The sequence below is a fragment of the Antedon mediterranea genome, chromosome 8, assembly GCF_964355755.1.
Source record: "Antedon mediterranea chromosome 8, ecAntMedi1.1, whole genome shotgun sequence".
NCBI lineage: Eukaryota > Metazoa > Echinodermata > Crinoidea > Comatulida > Antedonidae > Antedon > Antedon mediterranea.
Genome location: NC_092677.1, coordinates 19,896,684 through 19,913,303, shown reverse-complemented (window position 1 = coordinate 19,913,303; position 16,620 = coordinate 19,896,684). Strand labels below are relative to the sequence as shown.

General features: G+C 34.6%; 2 protein-coding genes across 2 annotated transcripts in view; both read left to right on the top strand.

The window, feature by feature from the left end:
• Positions 1–4,798, top strand: part of LOC140057271 (large ribosomal subunit protein mL38-like) — a 34,231-nt gene extending 29,433 nt beyond the window's left edge. The window contains exons 5-7 of the mRNA XM_072102854.1: positions 1,119–1,274; positions 1,909–2,045; positions 2,503–4,798. Of these exons, the coding sequence (XP_071958955.1) occupies positions 1,119–1,274; positions 1,909–2,045; positions 2,503–2,618 (409 nt within the window). The 3' untranslated portion in view covers positions 2,619–4,798. The remainder of the gene's footprint in view (positions 1–1,118; positions 1,275–1,908; positions 2,046–2,502) is intronic.
• LOC140057082 (enoyl-CoA delta isomerase 2-like) overlaps positions 1–16,620 on the top strand; it is a 442,575-nt gene that overhangs the window by 91,287 nt on the left and 334,668 nt on the right. The gene's annotated exons all lie outside the window — the stretch shown is intronic.

Here is a 16,620-nt window from a genome sequence, read left to right as displayed (position 1 = left end):
TCAGTACCGAAAGTACGAACCAACTTTATATACCGTACCATCGAGTAAAAATTCTAGAAGTAAGGCGCGATTTACCGAATTTTGCCCTTACGTAAATTTATATATAGATTTGGAGTATTAACATCAACCAAAGTATATAGTCAATCAACTTGTTATAACAACCAAATTTAAATTGTTATTATTACTATGGATACGCATCTACTAAAGTGTGTACCAACTATCATTTGCCAAATTAAATATTGCATTTTGTTTGTCTTGAAAGTTATTCCTCTGACATTTAATGAGATTATATGTAATGATTCCATTTTATATAGTTATCTATACTGTATATAAATTTAAGGGCAAAATTGGGTAAATCACGTATTAGTTCTGAAATTTTTACTTGATGGTATATAAAGTTGGTTCATAGTTTCGGTACTGATTTTAACCACCAGATGTAACCCTGTTTACTAATTAAGTTGTGTTTACCAATCTCCTTGAACAACGATAATTGTTTTTAATAGCTGAAAACCGGTCAAACAGCTCGAATACAGCATCATAATGTTGAAGACAAACCAAATTCCTTTAAAAAATACTATTTTAATAGATTTAGTATACGTTTACAAACGTATTGATTGGCGATGAATGGAACATTCCAATCTCTCAGTCTCCCAGTATAATTATTTGGTATAAACACAAGTAGGTAAATTTATGGACACTTGGGGGATAAACTTAAAGCCTTTAGATAGTAGATATAGTATTGCAATAAGCAGTGTATAACACATTTTGAAAATACATTTTTTGGTCACCATTTGAGCAAAAATGTCTTACTGTGAGTATACACATACAAATAAACTTTATTACTGGCAGACAGTTGCTTCTCAATGTTTGTATTATTTAATACTGTAGGTATGTTGTAGTGAGTGTATCGTTACATGTAATTTCCTATTTCGACTATGACAATGAAAGTTTCAACAAAGTATTAAATCGCAAATGTTTTTCTGTGTTTTGTGGTATTTTATAAAACATGAAAACAAATATTTTTTTACTTAGTAGATAAAGAATATATCTAAAAATCGTCATCGTATGTAAGTACAGCTATTCAAAACAAAATGACTATATCATTTTTTTAATTATAGAACAAATGTACCTGGTGAGTCTGTAAATAATGGTCAAGTTATTTATGATTATCTTCAACCATTTCCACCTAAGGGGACAGGTTACCACCGCTTTGTGTATGTACTATTCAAACAAGAAGGAAAATTTGATTTATCAGAACAAATGCAACTACCATGGTAAGACTTTGTTTCATAGGTACTACTATTATTTTGTAATGCTTTCTGTGTATGTTTAGCAAGGCAAAAAAATAACATAAATTAACGTTTAATTAATAAACAAAGCTAAAAGATGACTAAGATACTAACTTTGATAGGAACAAAAATACATAATAGACATACAACTTTGAACCAATGCAATCTAACAACAGTATTCTAAGCTCTGTTAGATCAAAGGTTTCATCTGTGGTAATGGCACGATCACTTCCATGCTCCTCAAACATTTGACTGATTTTCGGTTGCCCAATTGGCTTCCTCAAATGTTTGGTTATAGAAACTGGAGAATAATGTACATATTTGGGACCTACAGTACTACCTACTATTAAAAATTTGCGGTAGTGTATAAGAAGTTATTAGTTAGGGAAACAAAACATTAAAGCTAGTCTACACAATAACTGGTTTGTGCAAGTTAATGCCAACATTGTCAACAAGTTAAACAAAACGAAAAACCTTACCTACCTAGTAATATGAATTTGTCGCAGCCGATCAAAGACTGTTAAAAGTTCCTATCTTGGCAAGGCGAGCTCAGCATTCTGTTGTTAGATTGCTTAAATTTTCCAACATGTACTGTATTTTTATAAATTGTATTTCACAGTTGTAATTCACATTCACGAACATTCAGTACACTGGAGTTCTACAAAAGGTACCAGGATATTATAACACCAGCTGGAGTTAACTTCTTTCAATGTCGATGGGACAGGTCGGTAACAACTGTTTTCCACCGTCAACTACGTAAGTTAACTTGGCTATTCAGTGCAATGTCATCTATGAACAGTTTTATTATAGTTTTTTTTTTTTTCTCATAGGAAGACAGGCTTTTTCATACTGTATATAGATTTCATAGATAGACAATAAACAATCCTGCTTTGGCATCTGAAATAATTTTTAGATTACAAAACATTTTTTGTAGACATCATTTTTTAATCGGGGTTTTCTGTCTATCAATCTATGTAAAGAACAGAGCATCTAACAATACTAGTATTATTAATTAAAAAGAAAAGTTTTAAGTTGACATTTAAATAGAGGTGCCAAATGTGCGTGTTCTAGATCCGTGAAGCATTGAGTCACTATTGATTTGAGGATTGTCACCAGCTTTCTGATTATGTTGGGTGAGATCATTAGAGGAGAGAAGTAGACACCTGTAATTAACATTGTAAAAACTTTACCAAATCATTTTTTTTCTTTACAGAAATGAGGGAACCGTCTTTTGAGTATCACCCACCACCACTTTACATTGCACCACAAGTAAAGTGGCCACACAAGAAGCCATTAAAATACTTAGATAGGTATAGACCACAAGAATGATGGTTGATTTCTCTGTTTATTTAGGCATATACAATTAAACTATTGAAATAGTTAAAGTGCATTTTTTTTTATTTACTACTTACTTACTTAGTCCAGGACATACCCGAACTTATATGACTATATATTGTTTATGATAAACTTATTGTTTTTTATTTGATAAACTAAAAAATACAAAAAGGTGATCATGGTCACTGTTATCTAGGTTGGCACTTCGAACAGTTTAAAGAGTTTCAAATCCACAAAGAAGTTTTGACATGACTTACAGAATTTGTAAATTAGAGATTTAGTAATATCAAATAAATCATTATCATTGCCTAAAATAAATTAAATGTAAATCTAAAATATATGTGATTGAAGTTACAACAGACAGGATTTAAAATATCTCGGTAAGTTATAATAATATACAGTAATTGCAAAATCAATACAAAAACCCCGAAAACAACAGCAGGCCTAAATGTCAGTATAGGCCTACTAGTATTTATCTATTTATTTACTTTCTAGTAGTGGATATATGCAAGAATAATAAAAAAGAATGAAATATTATTCAATCAAACGCCTAATAAATACAAAAAATCGATTTTGCACAAAAGCTTTAAAATAAAGCTAATAATAAAGCAAAATTAAAATTATTTTTTTTTTGTCAAAAGTCAATACAAATTTTTCGGTTGGCCGCTTACAGGAGGTAATTTACCATACAAAAAAACAAATTTTTTGTTAAAAAAAGGTGGTCACTCGTACCCTTTTTACACTATCGACTGAGAGAGGAACACGAGTTGAACTCGGAGGCAATTTCCATTTACACTACCCAAAAAAACTGCGAGATAAACTTGAGTTGCGCCCATTTACACTACATCGATCACCCCGGTGCTGTCAATCAAATCACTATTGCAAAGCGCACACGTGGAACTTAACTGACTATGGTTTAAACGTTTAAACACTGGAACATATCGACAAATCTCATATAAAAACATAATAATCCGAATTTACACACAATTTATTTAATTTTGAATGTAATATCTTCTTTGTGGCTATTAAGATTATCATTTATTATTTTAAAAATTAGGGCCTAACAATTATTTTTCTTTTTAAAATGACTGCATTTCCGCCTTGTAGACTGTACGTACATTAAATAGGCCTTAAATTGTTAGGTTGGCGTACAAATAGGGTAGGGTACGGTAAATATTTAAAATAAAAATGTATTTTTTAATTAGCATAACAATGTATCAATGAAGGAAAATTATTATATGGTACTTTTTCAGTTCCTAAAAAAGATATAATTTTCATCCATTGAGACGTCATTATTATATATATTTTTCACTTTTTTCAATAATTATGCCAACATAAAAATCGGCCAGGTAGAGTTACACCAATATTTATTTTAGGCTTTCTGGTAAGGTAAAATGCACACGAACAATTTCAATATTTTCAGCAGAAAAGAAAAATCACAAATTTGTTTGTGCCTTCAAAAGAAAATAACGAACAGCACAATATATCGTACAATTATTATTTTAAGCAAGAAAAGGTGTATTTTAAGCAAAAAACCTATTTTGTTTGCATAATATATTGTATTTCTGTGACAACATGTTACATTTTCACGTCAATGACCTTTAACAGCTCGGTGTTGAACCACAAAAACCGTTTACACTTCGTGTCTCCGGTGCAGATTTGACTATTCGGTAAATCGCGCATTACTTTTAGAATCCTAATGCAACCCTGTTCACTAATTAAGTTGAGTTAGCTAATTAGTTATTGACAATTAACACAAACTTAGCTTCAACGATGTTCCGATCGTGGTATAACTGTCTAATGGTGCTGCAAAATACCCGCACAAAATAATAGAGGATGCCTCGCATTTACATATCTCCTTCTACGATAATTGTTTTTAATATCTGAAAACCGGTTAAACAGTTCTGGAATCATAATGTTGAAGACAAACCATAATAGATTTAATATATCTTTATACAAACGTATTGCTTGACGATGAATGGAACATTCCAATCTCTCAGTCACCATAATTAATAACACAAGTAGTAATTTTTCTGGGATGGGAAGAGGTAAACGCTCTGGGGTGGGTATTTCTTCTAGCACTGAATGCCTTATGCCCAGCTAACGGTTGAATCAAAACCACACATGCATGCTTTCCGTGCTTCCATGCTCTTTAGTATACATACACATGTAACAAGATCCAAACTGACAATTGTGTTAGGAGCTTCCAAACGACCCGATTCATTTGGACCACATACTGATCTCTACCTGATAGTTGGCCCATATGTTAGGTTCCATGATGACTGTATTCACCATAGGAGTTTTTTAAATATAAGTGTTTCCCTAAATGAATACAATTTAAGGGAAATATACAGTACATCACTTTTAAAGTGTTATTGGTATACGGCCACTAAGTCTAGTTGGAGGCAGCATTTTAAGACCCTCCAAAGTGTAGTCTGTTATTATTATAATATATACAGTAGGCCTATATATGACATACATACATAGGGCTACATACATACATACAGACAGTACAGTACAGTACTGTACTATACTATACAAATTAAAAGACGTTTACTATAATTTCAATATAAAATGTAATGACAAAAAGAGAGATTGACGTTTCGGTACCATCATAGAACCATTTTCAAGATCAAGTTAATACAAAACAATAATAATTATGTGCACTAAGCACCAAAGTTGGTGACAGGAAATGCTAATTGAGGGCTAATTAAGTAATTAGCTCCTCCTACTGAGTTAGATAAACAATTTAGCTTTGATGGAATCCGATTGTTTATTGAGTGTAGGTTTTAACTCTTTGATCCACAGCATCTCCTTAATGAGACAATCAAACTTATTGTTACATTTAGATAAGACTCTAAATTATGCTGAGATATCTATTTATTTATTTATTTACAATCTCATTCAACATCGGGAAACCCGCCACTTACAGAATGGAATAAAATATATATTTCAATATATCACCGGGCGGTTTCGAATTAATGTTCATTGCCTAAGGTGTTTATATATATCTTAAGACCTATACAAAACAAAGTTATACAATCTTACTAATTTTATTACAAAAACAATTATAATGGTCAAAAAAGAGATCAATAGAATTATCTTTAACAACACAATTATTAAAAAGAAGACAAATACGCGAGATAAATCCATTCTTGGTAACATTAACACGGCAATACGGTACATAAAGGAGATTACATTTAGAATTACGAGTACGACAACCAACAGCTTTAACATGAAAGGAAAACAAGGAGATAAAATTACAATTGAAACGAGAATTCATACACTTATACAAAAACTGAAAATCAAACATGGAACGACGAGAGACAAGAGAAGGGAGAGATAGATAAAGGAGGGCAATGACAAGTAGAATACACAAAACGTACAAAACGATCTTGGACTCTTTGAAGACGGGTACTATGAATAGACGAAAACGAATTAGACACAGCACTACAGTATTCAAGATGGGGACGGACAAGATAAACATATAAATGAATTAAAGTATTAGAATTTTTAAAACACCAGCAATTTTGACGAATCATGCCCAACATTCTATTTGCTTTGCTAACAGCAGCATCAACTTGAGGAATAAAATTAGTTACAGTCGATAACTAGGCTACCTAACACATTTTATTTTGATGCTCGTGAGTTTTTCGGCCTGTGTTTGAAATTGCGTTCAAGCTTTACAAATCAACAACAAGGTATGGCACAGAAGAATATACAACATTTTATGGATAGTAGATCAAAACCACAGCTTATGTCGGAGGATACTAATGATATTCCTGAGGATCGGGATGGTAGACATACTGCACCAAAACCCAAACGTCCCAGGCCAAAGAGCAGTACTAGTACTAGGTATCATGGGGTACAGTAGTACCATACTAGATAGAATTGAAGAAATGGAAGAAAAACTTATTACAAAGAACAAAGACTTGGAACAAAATAAATAATTTAAAAATGAACAGCGAAAAACGTATGACTGAAATAGAGGAAAGAATGACGAAGGTACAAAATATGATAGATGACAGTAAACACACTTGTGAGGAAGTAAAGGAAATAGAAACAAGGCCAACAGCCATTAAGTCGCGTGCTACAATGCATAGTGATACCGGACCGACAGACAAACAGACCGACAGACAGACAGACCGACAGACAATCGGACCGACATAGTGAACTATACTGACCGAAATTACTGAACATGTTTAAAAATGTTGAAATGTTTAAAAACATTTATATTTTTTAAATTTACACGTGCGTAGCCTGTCACTTTTGACGTGCTCGTATAACGTAATTTCGAGTTGAAAAGTAAGTCAAGAAAACATAAATCGGGCAAAAAGAGTGCGCAATAACATTTAACGCGCAGTGCGCGCGCAAAAATCTGCGCACTCATGGCAATTTTGTAAACGCTTAAAATTGCCTGAAACGTACTCTTATTTCATCGAAAATAAATTTTGAAAATTTTAAGCGCGCGTACGCATGCGTTACATGCGCTACGCACGTAATTGTATTGCCATAGGATGATTTATGCCCTGAAATTTATGAGTACCAAATTTTATTTAATTGTGATTCATGGTTGTTAAGATATGATTACAAACGTGATTTTGTTAAATCGTGCGTAGACCGCGTAATTTTTTATTGCGCACCGTGAAAACATAACCACATCGATTCCTGGCCATAAGGAATATTCTGTGAAAAATTGACTTAGCTAGATTAAACTGATATCAAGATAAGGTCATAAAGCGATAAAACGCATAGTGATACCGGACCGACAGACAGACCGACAGACAGACCGACCGACCGACATAGTGAACTATAGAGTCGCTTCCACGCGACTAAAAAGAATGAACAAACTTGAGAAAAAACAGAAAGACCAAGAACAGACTTCTAACCAGATAGTATTGGAAGAGATAAAGAAGAGTGATAGAAAGTTTGAACAAATAGTTGAAAAAAAAGATAGAAGAAAGCGTAAAAGAACTTGAGGATAAGGAGAGGAGGAAAACTAATATAATTATACATGACATAAATGAGTCAAAAGAGGAAAGTGGAATACAAAGGAAAGAAGAAGACTGGCAGAGAGTTCAAGAACTTTTTAAGAGAGCAGATTATGTAATCGGAACCACAAAAATAAGAATGATTTTAAGAATAGGTAAAAGGCAAGACGGAAAGAACAGACCGATTAAAGTTGTGTTTTATGATGTGCATGAGATGGAAGCGGTTTTGAGATTTTACAGACAAGAGAATAAGAAGGGTTTATCAAGAGACAGATCTAAAGCAGAGAGAGATAAGTTCTCGAATCTAAGAGAGGAAATAAAACACAGAGAGGAAGCAGGGGAGGTAGGATTGCAAATAAATTATAAAAAGAAAAGATGAGAAATTACGAAGCCAAGAAAAACAAATTCAAACAATGCATGAGTAATATCTTACACGAGAAGCCTGCAAAGAAAATAGAAATTCTAATTTTTTTAGAAGAAAATATTACAGAAAAAATTAACATTATGTTGATATTATATGATCAGACAGATTGGCATCAAAACTTGCAGAGTATATTGGAAAGGATCAATTTGGTTTTGTAAAAGGAAGAAGCACCAGATATGCGATTGCTGTGCTGAGGGTGATGGGAGAAAAATCCCTAGAATATGGTAACGAATTGTATATATGCTTTGTGGATTATGAAAAAGCATTCGACAGGATTAATTGGATCAAATTGAGGGACATCTTGTATAGAATTGGTGTTGACTATCGGGACAGACGGTTAATATGGGAGCTGTATCAATCAATCTGCATCAATTATAATAGACGGGCAGTTATCTGAACCAGCACAGATAGGTAGAGGTGTCCGACAAGGAGGAATACTGTCAACTAACTTCTACAACATTTACGAAGAATTTCTACTTTCAGAAGCACTTACAGACTGTAGTGATGGAGTAAAAGTTGGTGGTTACAGAATCTCAACTGTACGGTTTGCTGATGATAAGGCTGTGATGGATAACTCTAATGTCTGTCTCCAAAGAATATTAACGAAAATTAATGAAGCAGGGAAAGAATATGGAATGAAGATAAACACCATAAAAACTAAAGTAATGTGCATTACAAAAAGAGCAAATGTACAAATGGAAATATATGTTGATGGAGAAATTATTGAACAAGTTGATTCCTTTTGCTACCTGGGAACAAAAATAACAACAGATGGAAGATGTAAGAGTGAGATTCTAAGGAGAATAGGAATGGCAAAAGGGAAATTCCTAACAAACAGGAAATTATTAACAAGTAAAGGAAGTATTTGAAACAAGAAAAGAAACGGTTAAAGCATTAGTATGGAGTGTTGCATTATATGGAAGCGAAACATGGACATTAAAAAAAGAGGAAATAAACAGAATAGATGCATTTGAAATGTGGTGTTGGAGAAAAATGCTAAAAATTCAATACACAGAGCACAGAAGGAATGATGACATTTTGAATGAAATAAGAGAAGAAAGACAACTAATGAAACGCATTAATGAACAGCAGAAGAAATGGATTGGTCACAGTATTAGAAATGGAGGATTATTGAAAATAGTGATGGAGGGTAGATACGATGGAAAAGCAGGTAGAGGAAGGAAAAGAAAAATGCTAATGGATAGACTTAAAAATGGAAACAAATATTACCAACTAAAGGACAAAGCATTAAGAGAAGAGTGGAAGAAAATGACTGTCATGGACCTGCCAATTGGCAGATGACAAGGTAGACAAGGTAGGTAGACAGTCGATAATAAAACCAAGATCTTTTTGACGGCAATTCTTTCCAGAAAATTATTAATGCTGTATTCATATTGGATAAATTGTCTTTTCTTAGTAATCGTCATTATTTTACATTTTGGTAAATTTAAACTCAGCTTCCAGGTGGTGGTCCATCTGAAGAGAGTACAAAGATCATCTAAAAGGGAAACAGTATCATTAGGGCCATTGATAGTATTAATTTACCACGCCAGTTTTTGGCTAAGTAAAATAATTTTAACTTACATTTACCAGTTCATTTTATCCTCATACACTTATAGGCTGTGTGTACTCACACAATATACTTTGACTGGAATTTATCTAACACCTTATCTTACCCCTATTTTGTTCGATTTTTCGTACTTTACTGTAATTATGTTGTCTGGTTGTGTCCTAGGCTCAACTCATTCGTTTCCGGTTTGAGCGAAAGCCTCGCTTTCCATCACGGCTTGGGTAATTCGTCCGACTCCATACTTGGTTCACATCGACCTTTGTCTGACTTCCGAATCAGCCATCACTATGATAATACTGTTCTTTGGGGGGTACCCGGCCTAAAGATAAACGACCTAACTAATTTTGTAAATCAAGTGGCAACATTCAAGCCAAATATTTTGATAATCGACCTCGGATCGAATGACCTAGTTAAAAAGTAAGGTCTGCTTTAATGCACGGAGCCTCTTATGCCAACTTATGCCATTAAATAACAATATTATTATCTGTTACTACTGCAGTCACTGTGGACAATCCGGAACCAGATTTTAGAGGAAAATAAATACATAATTAAACAGAATAAACAAAACAAAATGCCAGGCAATACACTGTTGACACCATTTATGCTTAATCGACATTATTTTCCCATTGTTTTACATTCAAAAGAAATAAGTAATAACTTGTTGTTTTTCTTTCTTGATGCTACGCTAAACTGGCAAATATTTTGCACACATCTGAATGGTTTATAGTTAGTACAGCATTCATCTTATGACTCATGCTGGTTCCCCAAGTACAGCATTCATTATATGACTTATGCTGGTTCCCATACTACCACCACATAAATTACTTATGCTGGTTCATACGCCGACATACGGCGGTGTTTTATCATTCATCCTCTTAAGTACAGCATTCATTATATGACTCATGCTGGTCCCCCTACTATCACCCCATACGGCGGTGTCTTATCACCCTCCTCTAAGTACAGCATTTCATTAAATGACTCATGCTGGTTCAATCACTACCCCAATGCTGACTCATTGTTTCCAATCTTTTATTCACTCCATTAACATGGTTGCAGGGCCCTTTTCTCCTGCAACTTGATGATATCTGTCCACACACATTTTTCTTTCCGTCTTAATTGCACACTAGATTTTCTTACAGATACACCATGTCAGGACGGAAAAGAACTAACAAGAGGTAAAAAATACGGCACCAAAAAAGAACCGTGCCAGTACCTGAACTTGACATAAATAAAGAATTAAAGGACATGAGGCATATCGTCGAAACCCTGGTAACTTCTGTGGCTGAGATTAATGTCGGTAAGCCGAACAATCACGACGAACCTACCGGCAGCTCTCTTCCTCAAACCTTGTCAAAAACTTAAAGAGAAAATAATCTCCCACAAATTCATCGAGCTGCACAATCTGCTCGACTTCAACAGCGCAGCGGAAGCTTTGACGCTAACGTTCACTGGTACCTTTGAACTTGTGCCTAAGCCCAAATGCTGCATCTTAAACGAACACAACTGGCACTAGGCCTTTCACGACTTTGCCACAATTTTATTTAAGTAAATACACGCAGGACATCTTTACTTATTTTAAGTATATTAAAGACCTCATGCGCAGTCACATAAATTAATGGTACTTTTACGACTGACAATTTGGAATGGCTAGGGAGTACACACTTTGCTCTTGGTCATCGGTTCGAGCCGACCTCCTCCATAAACTAGACGCAACGAGCTCACCATAAACCTCTAACCCATCCAACCGTGAAGCGTCCACTCGGCTTCTGTATCTCCTACCATAACAGACCACTAGATGTGTCCAGACAAACTGTCAGTATCACCACTCGTTTTTCAGTGCTCGGGATCCCAATAATTCCCACTGGAATAAGCGCACTCCTATCTGGTTACAAACACCACGCTTACTTAACCCAATGTTTCGCTCATGGCTTTTACAGCAACTAACTCCCAAGCTATCATCAACAACCTTCCGGAAATTCCGTACCTGAAAAATGTCGTATCCTCCACAACCTCTCCTATCCCTACGATTCAAACGCTGTCAATTAAAACATCCCTGGGTTTTGCATAACAGTTCATTACGAAACAATTGCCAACGCAATTGACATAATAGACAAATACAATCACCCGGCATTCATGGCTAAGACGGACACCAGTGACACATACAGACTAATACATTTACATCCCACTCAATACCACCTCACAGGTTTCACGTGGTAAGTCCAGTATTACTATACGATAAAACGCTTCCCCAAGCCGGCGTATCTTCGTGTCAAATATTCAATAAGTTTTCTGACGGAGTGAAATATATCCTTACAAAAAAGTTACAACAACCCAATAACGTGAAAATATTAGACGACATCCTCGTCATTGAAGACACACACCAACTGTGTGCGAACTCCTTGAAGATATCCAAGGCGCTTGCTGACCGCGTTGGCATACCTCTAGCACCGCATAAAACAATTTCACCCACCACCACCATTTCTTTCCTTGGTATTGAACTTGATTTACAGAAAATGTAAGACAGGCTTCCATCTGAGAAAATAAAATTACGTTACTCCCTTTGAAGTTCAAAACTTCCTCACACACTTCACTCAACTACATTGAGAGCCCTCCAATCTCTTATTGAAAAGCTACAATTTGCCACCTGCGTTATAAGCTGACTAAAAATGCACTGGCTATCTCCACGATTCGAAACTACCTTAGCGCAGTGTCATTCGTGCACAGGGTATCATTTATGGAAGATCCTAACACAAATTCAGCAGTCGGCATTTTATGCAGAGGAGTAGCGAAAACAAAAAACGAACTCTCTATCCAAACCGATCTGCCGATCACCTCCGATATCCTTGCAACGCTAATTGGACAAGTGAGGCAGCATGAAATCCAAATACGAATCCATTCTCTACAGAGCCTTGTTCATAATCTGTTACTTTTCATGCCTCAGAGCCAGCTAAGCAGTAGTCTACAAGGCCGCAGAACACACACTAATATAATGCTAACTGATTTCAAACACTCTAAGCGTTCCTCACCTCCTTTCGTCTTGCACCAACAACCCGGAAGCCCAATATACCCAGTGAAAGCATTGCAACGCTACGTCAAGATGCGACCACTGAGGGCAGACCTGTTCTTCTTGCTTGAAAATGGAACACCTGTGAATAGGAAAATGTTTTCCTCGACGCTTAAACAATTAGCTCACCATGCTAGTCTAGAACATACACAGTTTAACACTCATCCTTTCAGAATCGGTCGTGCTACCGACCTTCACCAACTTTGACAATCTCACCAAGACATATGACTTTTGGAAAATGGTCGAGTAGCGCTTTCAAGCCGAACATCAGACCGATCCACATAACAAATACAGCGTTGTAAACATGGGTACTGGCTGGTTGGTATGCTCCTAAGCATGACTGGGTCTTAAGCGTCAAGCTTAAACAAAGTTTGATACTTATTTTTACAGTTTATCGTTTTACTTATTTTATTTGTGTTTTCTTTCGGTGACAGCGTAGATTGCACCGCCAATTATAATCATCAGTCTACCTGGAGTGTATACTCCGATTGAACATATTATGTTCAATCTGAGTCTACACTCCAGGTAGACTAACGTAGGTTGTTTCTATATTTTTAGTGTCAACATAATTGCACCTTTTATAAAACTCAATTCTCAAACGCGTTCTGGAGTCAACACATGTTGCTCCGGGAAGAATAATGTAGATTGTTTCTATAGGTTTTTCGGTGTCAACATCTGGTTGCACTGCCTACCTCATTAAAATGTTTAAACACGACTGGAGTCAACACATGTTGCTCCGTTTTTTCGATGTCAATATTTGGTTGCTCCACCTATCAAACGCTAATGGTCAACCGCGAGTGTATTTTATTTTTTTATGTATGTATTCATAGGAATCACCTTTATATCGGTGGCACACATATATCAGTTAATGGTGCATCCAATTTACAGACAAAATTACAAAAAACATAAGCCAGTTCTAAATACTAATACATAACATCAAAACAAAATGTAAACTAATTAATTAATTAATTAATTTTTTAATTAATTAGATCTGTATGAAAATACATAATACGTAAATTGTACAATACTGTATATATAACTACAAAAATAAAACAACAAAAATACAGGATAGGCCTAATAAATAAAACTTACAGATACATCCTCATAGAGATGTCTGTAGCTTGTTTACTACATTAATCAATTAGTTGAGAGAGGTAATGCTGATAAAATTGTAGATCTAGTAACCCATGCTTTCATATTTTTTACAATAAAAATCAAAGATTTCTCCTAATGTTTCATTTTCAGTGAATAAATTGTCTGGCAAAAAGTGGTGTTTAAATTTTTGAGATCAGCAATTAAAATTATCCCAGTACATACTTAAATTATTGCCTATGAGGTTGTTCTTAAGATCCAAGTATACATCATTTCTAAAAGAGTTTAATGAAGGACATTTAAATTAAAAAAAGTTTCTTTTTTGTTAGTACTACACATCTTACATAATCCTGTGTTATGATTTGACCAGAATTGTCTACGACCCTCAAGATCTAGAGAGTTTGATCTTGCTTTAAATTTTAAATTGATACTCTTAAATTAGTTTTATGTAACAAATATTGTTCAAGATTTGGAGTTCCTTTATACATAGTATATTCGTTAACGTTGTTTTGCATTGGGCATTTGAAAACCACTCGTTATAATCAACTTGTTTATTATTTTTCCTAAATGGCTTTATCCAGTTAGTAGATGGTTCTTGATTAAATTTGTCTATAAAATTTGTTTTATTTAAAATATCTTTTACATTGGATAACCAATGCCATGTCATACTTTCTTGAACAGATAAAATTGCCTTGAAAAGTAATCGAGACCACCTACAATCTTCCATATTCTTTAATCTGTTAAAATATTGAACTCTGTAATCATTTTGTAGGGAAATAATACTTTGCCATCCCAAATCACCATACAATGCTTCTTTGGCAACATTTCTCAGGGCTTTTAGTATTATTCTAGCCATTTGATTCTCAATTTTGTCTTGTGAGGTTTTCCCATTACAGAGCCAAACAGAGCTAGCATAGTTTATGGTAGGTAGTCCGATTACTTTCCAAAGCAAATCGCCATAGTAGGCTCTGTTAAAGTCTACTTGATCCGATATTATGGATTTGATGTAAGCAATTATACGGTTAATTTTCTTAATTACTTCATTTATATGATATATATCAGACAATGATCAAGATCTAATGTACACCAAGGTATTTATATGTCTCTGTTTCCAATATATAATTTTCACCTAGTCGCCATTTTCTGTGTAAATTGATTCTTTGGCCTGTGATTAAAACATTTGATTTTTCATAATTAAACGAAAGTTTCCATTTTTGTGAGAATTCAGCTGCCGTTTCTAATAGTGAATTCAAATCTCGTTCATTCTCTGCAATTAAAACCATACATCTGCCCAAAAGAGGCTACCTATTTTTTGTGTTAAATATATTTACACCCAAGTTCTTAATCATTTTATACAGTTCGTTAATGAATATTGAAAACAATAATGGTGATAGTGTAACCGACATAGTTTGTATCACACAAACCACATTGAAATTTGTACCCAACGCATTGTGAATTAATGATTCTGGGTTTCATTTCTTTTGGTTTTAAGGTGTCACCTATCTTACGACTAGTAAATACCGGTAAAATATCATTTTCAATCTTCGCACTAAGTTGTTTAGTAACCGTGTTAGAACAGGCCCTTTAGGTTCAGGTTTAGTAATGACAATGTCATCCCTTTTCTTCAATTGTCCCAATGCTCTTTTCAGGGATCTAGGTGGAGATGGGTCCTTGCGTTCGATGTAGTTTAGAGCAATCGACTTTAAAGTTGCTGATGTGAGCTCCTCCATATCCTCGTTATTGAGTTTCTTCTCGACACGCCAGTAAGCCTTTTCAAAGTAAACCTGACAAAGGTTCCGGAGTCGTTATCATGGATAAACATCATTATGACCAACTTCTTAGACAATTATCTATAAACAACACATCTAAGTTTATACCCGTAATTAAGACACAACCTTAGTCTAGAGGTAGACCAATTAAGCGTTTCCATCCTCTCTTAGAAAAGGAGAAGCAGCTATCTAATATTGTTCGTAATATACTACCAAAGACCGCAAGGCTCGAGGTTGGCCCATCTTTATGGTCTTCCCAAGACGCACAAAGAAAATCTATCTATAGGCCAATACTCTCAGCCACTGGCACATACAATTTTAAATTCGCACAAAGGTTAAATGAGAAGCTAAAACCATTAGCCAGGACGAATACTCTATACCAGACATTTTACCATTCATTTATACAATACATCTTATAGTCATTTTGTATATTTACGAAAATATGAAATATGAAAAAACATTCATTTTTAGTTAAAGCCCCAAGACCTGCAATTGTTGTCGTTTTGTAAAAGTAATGTATATATATAACTATAAAAACATTAAACCATGTCGTTTCTTGTCTTAAATGTACGTTGTAATGTTAATTATGATAAAAAGATAACGTTAACGTACGAACATCGTACGCTTGCTATATGCTTAGCCTGACGTTGTCTCATTGCTGAAATAATTGTCTTTCCTTTTTTGGCAGAATCCGTTAATACAAATTGGGGAAGACCTGGTATTTTCGCCGAAAAGTTATGGTTCTCTTATTTGTTTTCACGATCGCCAACCGAAACTGGTCGTGCATATCAACATGAAAATATCAATCCGCCCGCGATGCCTTGTAGGATTTATAGCGGGTCGATTCAATTAGGCCTATTAGAATCAACTTGTTTATTACTCTGACCCTGATATTCAAACTTTATTTAATACTGTTAATACCAATCTGCTCTTCATGTCTCAATACTTTTCAGCTAACAAACTTTCTCTTAACCACAAAAAATGTAACTTCATCCTGTTTGGGACCCCTCAGAAAATTAAAAACATTGATAACAAATCTATTAACAATCATTATATTCCCTCAGTCCAATCAGCTAACATTTTTAG